The sequence below is a fragment of the Rattus rattus genome, chromosome 6 (genome assembly GCF_011064425.1).
Source record: "Rattus rattus isolate New Zealand chromosome 6, Rrattus_CSIRO_v1, whole genome shotgun sequence".
NCBI classification, from domain to species: domain Eukaryota; kingdom Metazoa; phylum Chordata; class Mammalia; order Rodentia; family Muridae; genus Rattus; species Rattus rattus.
In genome coordinates, this window is record NC_046159.1 from 77763271 (window position 1) to 77772602 (window position 9332).

Below are 9332 nucleotides of genomic sequence, written 5' to 3' on the forward strand. Positions count from 1 at the left end.
ACCCTCTATCCCATCCCTGCTCCTATGAAGGTGCTCCCCCAGCCACCCACCCATTCCTGTCTCCATGCCTTGACATTCCCCTACACTGGGGCACCAAACTTTCTCAGGACCAATGGCCTCCCCTTGCATTGATGTCTGACAAGGCCATCCTCTGCTCCATATGTGGCTGGAGCCGTGGTTCCTTCCATGTGTACTCTTTGGTTGGTGGATTTAGTCCTTGGAAGCTCTGGAGGGTCTGTTTGATTGATATTGTTGTTCTTCCTATAGGTTGCAAACCCCTTCAGCTCCTTCAGTCCTTTCCCTAACTTCTCTACTGGGCACCCCATTCTCAGTTCAATGGTTGGCAGCAAGCTTCCTCCTCTGTATTTGTCAGATTCTGGCAAAGCCTGTCAGGAGACAGCTATATTAGGCTCCTGTCAGCAAGCACTTCTTGACATTAGCAATATGGGATGGATTCCTAGGTGGGGCAGTCTTGATGGCCTTGTGGAACATGTGTCCTTGTTATGTTGGAATGTTCCACACTTTGTCTCCGTATTTGTTCCCTTGAGTATTTTGTTCCCCCAAGAGGGACTGAAGGTCTTCTTTCTTCTTGAGCTTCATGTGGTCTGTGAATTGTATCTTGTGTATTCTGAGCTTTTGGGTTAATATCCACTTATCAGTGAGTGCATACCATGCACTCTTTTGTGACTGGGTTTCGTCACTCAGGATATTTTCTAATCCCATCCATTTTTCTAAGAATTTGATGAAGTCATTGTTTTTAATAGTTGAGTAGTACTCCATTGTATAAATATACTACATTTGCTACATCCATTCCTTTGTTGAAAGATATCTATCTGGATTTTTTTCCAGTTTCTGGCTGTTATAAATAAGGCTGCTACAAACATAGTGGAACATGTGTCCTTGTTATGTTGGAATATCTTTTGGGTATATGGCCAGGAATATATAGCTGGGTCCTCAGGTAGTACAATGTCCAATTTTCTGAGGAACCACCAGACTGATTTCCAGAGTGGTCGTACCAGTTTGCAATCCCACCAACAATGGAGAAGTGTTCCTCTTTCTCCACATCCTCACCAGCATCTGCTGTCACCTGAGTTTTTGATCTTAGCCATTCTGACTGGTGTGAGGTGGAATCTCAGGGTTGTTTTGATTTGCATTTCCCTGATAACTAAGGATGTCAAACATTTCTTTAGGCGCTTCTTCACCATGTGATATTCCTCAGTTGAGAATTCTTTGTTTAGCTCTATTTTAACAGGGTTATTTGGTTCTCTGGAGTTTAACTCTTGCGTTCTTTGTATATATTGACTATTAGCCCTCTATTAGATGTATGATTTGTAGAGATCTTTTCCAAATCTGCTGATTGATGGAGGCCTTTTCTTAATTGAGGTTCCTTCTACTCAAATGACTTCAGTTTGTGTCAAGTTGACAAAAAAAATACAAAACCCTACCTAGTACATTGAGGAAGCAGCACCCTGACCAGCACTCAGTGTTAGACCATGTCTTTCTGCCCTGCTGGTTGTCTGTACAGCTACAAATGGATCTCTGTGCATTCTTTTATTAGGAGTTACCTTTCATCTCCATGATGAAGGTATACTGTCTCCCCTTAAAGACACAGCTTGGAGACCCTCTTCACACCTCCAAATCCGTCTCTATCTACTACTGGAGAATTGTTTCTGCTACTTGAACTCTGAGCTTCTATGTCTTGTTATTTTTTAAACTTTAAAAATTGGTTTTATTTTTTTATCTATCAGAGAAGGAGAGAGGAGAGAGAGAGAGAGAGAGAGAGAGAGAGAGAGAGAGAGAGAGAGAGAGAGAGAGAGAGATATGATGGAGGCCAGAGGCATAGGTATTTCCCAGAGGTGAAGTTACAGGTGATTGTGAGTCACTCATTGTGAGTACTGAGACTAAAATCCTATCTGCAAGAGCAGTGTGTGCTCTTTACTGCTCATAAGATCTCTGTTACTTTAAATTAAGTTGTTCAAACACTCAACAAAGTAATGAAAGAACCTACAAAATTGAGAACTATGTGTACAAACCTAGAAAAGGAATACACACACACACACATAACTGACACAGTATATACTGGTTATTATATTAATATTATTTATTGATTATGCATATGCTATCAATATAGTTGGAAACTTGATTCAGCTTCTATTATTACATGCATATTAACATTTCTTCACTCTCATTTTAAACACATAAACCAGAGTCCTTAAACTCATTCCAATGACCACTTAAAGCACTATAAGTTTTTAAAAGTGGAAATGTTCCTACATACAAGCATCAGATAAGGAATGGTTTATGATCAAACACTAACAGCAGCTAGCAATTGTTGGTAGAATGATATCAGGGGTGGGTGAGTATTGACAAACTGTCAGGTCTTCATTTAAAGAAAAACATAATTCCTTCCTGTAAAGATCAATATGTGACATTTACTAAATGCTGTGAAGATTGATGGGACATCAGAGATATAGCCAAGGGTTCCCATCCAGGAGTTCTGGTAGTGATTAATTTTGTGTGTCAAACTACCTAGGCCATGGCACTGGTTGCTTAATCTGATGTAGTTCTAAATGTTGTTATGAGACACTTTTAAAAGGTTTGAGAAAAGTTGCTTGTTTTATCCTCACAATTTTTATCACAAGGCTGGGCTTGAACAAAGCAAAGAAGTTTTGTGTAGTAAATTCTCATAAGTCCACAGACAAACTCTGCCCCTGATGTCCTGTGGAATCTGGGTTCAAGGACCCCAAATCAGTCTGACTCAAATCCTGGCACACTGATGTGGCTTTTCTAGTAACGGTAAACGAAGTAGGCACGTGGGTGACACTACCAGAATTGTAGAGGAGAGAACAGAAGAAAAGGGTGGTGGATCAGGTTGAAGGAGCCAGAGAGAAAGGTGCCCATGTGGAGGGCACAGCAGGCCAGAGACGAGAGACAAGATAAGTAATTAGAAAGCAGGTAGAGGAAAGCAGTTGTTGAATTGAATTTTTGGTATCAAATTTTGTGGGTGGCAGAAGTCAGAAGGAATATATGATCTGTACATTCTGTAGAAGAGTCAGGCCAGCACCTTGGTTCCTTGACTCTTTGGAGAGAACTCATTTAAGCCACTTGCAGGTTTTGTCATCAAATAAATGAAAAAAAAAGTAAAGGAAGGAAAGGGAAAGGAAGGGAAAGAGAAAGGAAGAGGAAGGGGATGGGAAGGGAAAGGAAAAGAAGGGAAAAGGAAGGGAAAGGGAAGGGAAAAGGAAAGGAAAGAGAAGGAGAAGGAAAGGGAAAGGAAAGGGAAGAGGAAGGGAAAGGGAAGGGAAGGGGGAAGGGAAGGGAAGGAAAAGGGAAGAGACAGGCAAGGGAAAAGGAAAGGGAAGGGAAGGGAAATGGAAGGGAAAGGGAAGAGAAGGGGAAGGGAAAAAGGAAAAGGGGAAGGGACTGGACATGAATGCTCCTAGGTATGGTGGAGGAGAATGTTTATTGTAGATAAAAGAGAGACATAGCCAGAGGCGGAAGCAACTAGAAGAGTTCAGAGTGGATTTGACCATGAACTGGACCGTGTAGAAAGAGAGGAAGGGAGAAGAAATAAGGGTACAGTAGCCAAGAGGCCTAAAGGTACAAAGAGAATGGGTAACCAAATGGCTAGATTCCCTACATGGGAATTCCCTATATAGGAAGAGCAGTCTCTGGGCTAGAGAATTCAGGGTAGGGGATGGGGTATCCCAGCCAGGAGGGCCCATAACAGGTAGGGTCTGAAGAAAGTAGAGAGTCTGGTGGCCAGATCCACTTTTGATATGCTAAAGAGGCACCTCAGTAGTTTTTCCCAGGTTTGAATCCTAAGAGACATCTTTCTCACGTTGGGCGCAGTCCTACAGTTCAGTGACAAGCAGGCTCCAGCCACCAGCTATGGGAGAGGGATCTGGGGTGTCCCCTCTTATTTGAGCTTCTTCGACGAGCTCTAAGTGTACCTCATGTTGAATAGGGACCATAACAATTTGTTAGGGGTTGAAACCATTGATGTCTCTTCCAAGACAGAGAAGTATGACTTGGATCTATGGACAATTGTAGACCCCTGTCTTCTTCAGGCAGCCATGCAGGTTTTCTTAGACAAGACTGCGTAGCCTTCTGACTCCTGAGTAAAAATAGGGATATCCTTTTCACCTGAATTGACCCTCTCGTTTTGATACTCGGTTTTCAGGAGCTTTCATCAGGAGTTGGAGGCGTTGTTTGTAGACAAAACCTCACTTTGTAGCTCTGGGTGACTTGGAACTGATCTTGGATTCTTTGATCTTCCTTTCCAATCTCCCCTTGATATCCTTAAGTTATTTTATTGCAAAGGCTAGAACTTCAAGTACTGTGTTGAATAGATAAGGAGAGCCTTGCCTTGTTCCTGATTTTTGTGGAATTGCTTTGAGCTTTTGCTCATTTGATTTGGCTATAGGCTTGCTGTAAGTTGCCTTCATTATGTTTAGGTATGACCCTTGGACCCCTGATCTGTCCAAGATTATTTTTTTGCCTTTATATGGAGGCTTTATTGTTAATCATTTACCTTTTAGTCTCAGAAAGAACAGATTAGCTCAGTCCAGCATGATTTGCAGTTGGCAAAATCTAGTGAAGCAAGTGTTCTGATTGCTAAGGATTTAACTTAGGGGCTTTTAATACTTAGCCGTTTAACACTCCGAACATAATCCAGAACAATGCATCATCCCTCCTTGTCACTTTAATACCACACCTACAGCCCTTCATTTCGGAAGTATCTTCATTAAATATGATTCTGGAGGACAAGTTCCCTGGAGCCATGAGGACAGTGCACAAAAGAAAACTGAAAATAAAACTCTGTATGATAATTTACTAATCTAAGGAAATAAAACCTTCCAATATATTAAGAAATAAATCCAGTTAGAAAAGCACTAGTAGGTCTGTGTGGAGGCTCCGGCGGAGTAACTGAGAACAGCCAGTTATTTACAAGATACACAGGCAGGAAGGGTGCACCTAGCCCAGCAAGGTCTCAGAAGCCAATAGTGTTCTCTCCGCTGTAGGCCACATACAAGAATCCATCTTCATCTTTTTCCTTCTCGTAAAGCTGTCCCATAGTTAGGCTGGACTGTGGGACTGCCTTTTCCACAAACAAGAAGATGGCCTTCTCAGAAGGAAGCTGGATCCTTTTCCTGATGATCCACATGAACTGAGCCACAGTGATGTCAGATGGGACCAAGTACTTCGTCTTGTCAATGTCAGCAATCTGAGACCTGGAGACTTTTTCCACGATCACCGGAACCCGGTCATGGTATTTCGCTCTGATCTTCGCGGATTCCACACATCTGTGCTCCAGCGAGGGGTCCTGCTTAAACATCCACTTCATGGTGGCGGGAAGCGACGGAGCCGGCTCTTTGAGCCGCAGACTTCGGCGAAGCGAACACAACAACAACCTCCAAGATTTTATCATGAAGGGTTGTTAGATTTTTTGTCAAAGGCTTTGTCAACATCTGATAAGATGGTCATGTGGCTTTTTTTCTTTCAGTTTGTTTATATGCTGGATATATTTTCCATATTTTGAACCATCCCTGCCTCTCTGGGGTGAAGTATATTTGATCATGGTGGATGATATTTTTGATGTGTTCTTAGATTCAGTTTGCAAGTATTTTTGCAACAATGTTTAGGAGAGAATTTGTCTGCAATTCTCTTTCTTTACTGAGCCTTTTGTGTGATTCGGGTATCAGAGTGACTGTGGCCTCAGAAAATGAGTTTGGCAATATTCCTTCTGTTTCTATTTTGTGAAATAATCTGAGGAATATTGATTGGTATTAGGTCTTCTTTGAAAATATGGTAGAATTCTGCACTAAAACCTGGGCATTTAAATGACTGCTTCTATTTCTATAGGGGTTATAGGTCTATTTAAATTGTTTATCTGATCTTGATTGAACTTAGGTAAGTGGTATCTATTGAAAGAAATTGTTGATTTCTTTTAGAGTTTTCAATTTTGTGGCGTACAGGTTTTTGAAGTATGACCTAAATGATTCTTTGGATTTCCTCTGGGTCTATTGTTTTGTTTCCCTTTTCATTTCTGATTTTGTAAATTTGGATATTCTTTCTTTGTCTTTTAGTTAAGTGGGTTGGATAAGAACTTGGCAGTCTACTACCTAAAGACTATACATGGACTGACCCTGGACTCCGACCTCATAGGTAGCAATGAATATTCTAGTAAGAGCACCAGTGGAAGGGGAAGCCCTGGGTCCTGCTAAGACTGAACCCCCAGTGAAAGTTATTGTTGGGGGGAGGGGCAATGGGGGAGGATGGGGGGAACACCCATAAAGAAGGGGAGGGGAGAGGGGGATGTTTGCCTGGAAACCGGGAAAGGGAATAACACTCGAAATGTATATAAGAAATACTCAAGTTAATAATAATAATAATAATAATAATAATAAAAAGAGAACTTGGCAGTCTTGTTGATGTTCTCAAAGAACTAACTCTTCATTTCATTGATTCTTTGTTTCTATTTTATTGATTTCAGCCCTCAGTTTGATAATTTCCTGCCATCTACTCCTCTTGGATGTAGGGTTTTTGTTGTTGTTGTTGCTGCTCTAAAGCTTTTAAGTGTGCTGATAAGGTGCTAATATGAGATCTCTTCAAATACTTTATGAAGGCACTTAGTGATATAGAACTTCCTCTTAGCACTCCTTTGTTTGTGTCCCAAAAGTTTGAATATGTTGTGGCTTTATTTTCATTGAATTCTAGGAAGTCTTTAATTTCCTTCATTTTTGCCTTGCCCCATAGTTGTTCAGAAGGAGTTGTTCAGTCTCAATGAGTTTGTAGGCTTTCTGTTGTTGTTGATATCCTGTTTTATTCTATGATGCTCTGATAAGATACAAGGGGTTATTTCATTTTTTTTTGTATTTGTTGAGACTTGCTTTGTGACTGAGTATGTGGTCTATTTTTGAGAATGTTCCTTCAGGAGATGAGGATAAGTTATATTCTTCTGTGTTTGGGTAAAATATTCTGTAGATATCAATTAGGTATCTACAGAACAATGATTTATAGTATTCATTATGCTGCATTATTTTTCTGTTTAGTTATTTTGTCTGGATATTCTACCCATTGATGAGAGTGGAGTATTGAAGTCTTTCATTACTAATGTATGAGGTCAAATGCATGATTTAAGCTTTAGTATGTTTCTTTTACAAATGTAGGTGCCTAGTATTTTGGGTATAGATGTTAAGAATTGAAATGTTATATTGGTAGAATTTTCTCTTTGATGTATATAAAATGTCCTTCTCTATCTCTTTTAATTAATTTTGGTTTGAAAGTCTATTTTGTTAGATATTAGAGTAGCTACATTAGATTTCTTCTTAGGTCCATTTGCTTGGAAAATTTTTTTTAACCCTTTACTTTGAAATAATGATCTTTGATGTTGAGGTGTGTTTCTTTTTTGTTTATTTTAGATTTTTTAAATTAATAATTGCATTTGTTTACATCTCAAATGATATACCACTTCCTGGTTACCCCTCCAAGAATTCCTATCTGCCCTCCTCCCTCCCCTTTGCCTGTATGAGGGTACTTGCCCACCCACAAACCTTCACCTACCCTGTCACTAAAGCATGCCCCTATGTTGGGGTACCAAACCTCCCACTGCTGTCATGCAAGACCATCCTCTTCTACATATGTAGATATATATGGAGCCATGGACACAGCCAGGTACACTCCTTAGTTGGTGGTTTAGTTGAGTGGTCAGGCTATGTTGTTCTTTCAATGGGGTTGCAATTCCCCTCTGTCCCTCGAGTCCTTCCTCCAGCTCCCCCACTAAGTTAACTGAGCTCAGTTTGATGGTTGGTTCCAAGCATCCAAATCTTCATTGGTCAGTTGCTGGGTGGACCCCAGCAAGGTTCTACTACACCAGGTTCCTGTCAGCAAGTACCTCTTGACCATGGCAACAGTGTTGGGTTTGGTGTCTGCAGACATGATGGATTCCCAGGTGGGGCAGTCCCTGGATGGTCCTTCCTTCTGTTTTTTGTTTCTGTCCTTCCTTTGGACAGGAACATTACTGGGTTAAAACCTTTGAGATGGGTGTATGGCCCCATCTCTCAACAAGGAGCCATACCTATCTACTGGAGGTAGTCCCTAGATGTTCTATCTCTGCCTTCTCTGCACATTTCAGCTAAAGCCATATCTGTTGGATCCTGGGAGTCTCATGCTTCCTTGATGTCTGGGAACTTCCAGTGGCTATCCCCTGTTCCTCATCGACCTTGCTAGATATTTCATTCAATTTCCTGACCCTCTATACCTCTCTCACATCCTCTCTAGTTCCGGATACTGCCCCCCTTATTTTTCTCCCTCCTTTTCCCCTCCCAGATCCCATTTCCCTTTACCTCCCCTGATCATCTTGTTCACATTCAATGCAGGACTGAAACATTCATACTCAATGCAGGGCTTCCTTCTTCTAAGCTCCATATGGTCAGTGGGTTATATCATGGGCATTGTGAGATTTGGGGCTAATATCCACTTATCAGTGAATATATATCATGTGTGTTTTTTTGTGACTGGATTACTTCAGTCAGGATGATATTTTCATGTTTTATCCACTTGCCTGAGAATTTCATGAAATCATTGTTTTTAATAGCTGAGTAGTACTCCATTGTGTAAATATACCACATTTTCTGTCTCTATTCCTCTGTTGAGGGACATCTGGGTTCTTTCCAGCTTCTGGCTATTATACATAAGGCTGCTGTGAACATAGTGGAGTATGTGTCCTTGTTATATGGTGGAACATTTTTTGGGTATATGCCCAGGAGTGGTGTAGTTGGGTCTGCAGATAGAACTATTTCCAATTTTCTCAGGAACTGCCAGACTGTTTTCCAGAGTGGTTGTACCAGCTTGCAGTCCTACCAAAAATGAAGGAGTGTTCCTCTTTCTCTACATCCTCTCCAACATCTGCTGTTTCCTGCATTTTTGATCTTAACCATTCTGATTGGTGTGAGGTGGAATCTCAGGGTTGTTTTGATTTGCATTTCCCTGATGACTAAGGATGTTGAACATTACTTTAAGAGCTTCTTAGCCATTTGCGATTCCTCAGTTGAGAATCCTCTATTTAGCTCTGCACTCCACTTGTTAATAGGGTTATTTGGTTCTCTGGAGTGTAACTTCTTGAGATACTTATATATTTTGGATATTAGCCCTCTATTGGATGTAGGGTTGGTAAAGATCTTCTCAAATTTTGTGGGCTGTCATTGTATTCTATTGACAGTGGCCTTTGCTTTACAGAAGCTTTGCAATTTTATGAGGTCCCATTTGTCAATTGTTGGTCTTAGAGCATAAGCCATTGGTGTTCTGTTCAGGAAAATTTCCCCTGTGCC

At 40.9% G+C, this 9332-nt stretch overlaps 1 protein-coding gene across 1 annotated transcript; it reads right to left on the minus strand.

Moving 5' to 3' along the window:
• Positions 1–4872: 4872 nt before the first annotated feature.
• On the minus strand, positions 4873–5356 carry LOC116902793 (gamma-aminobutyric acid receptor-associated protein-like 2). The gene has a single exon (XM_032905130.1). It carries the CDS (start codon positions 5345–5347, stop codon positions 4994–4996), a length of 354 nt encoding a protein of 117 aa, XP_032761021.1. The 5' UTR covers positions 5348–5356; the 3' UTR covers positions 4873–4993.
• Between the last annotated feature and the right edge of the window lie 3976 nt (positions 5357–9332).

Excerpts from the sequence above, each read along its gene's own strand:
- LOC116902793 (XM_032905130.1), bottom strand. The coding sequence starts at position 5,347 with ATGAAGTGGATGTTTAAGCAGGACCCCTCGCTGGAGCACAGATGTGTG.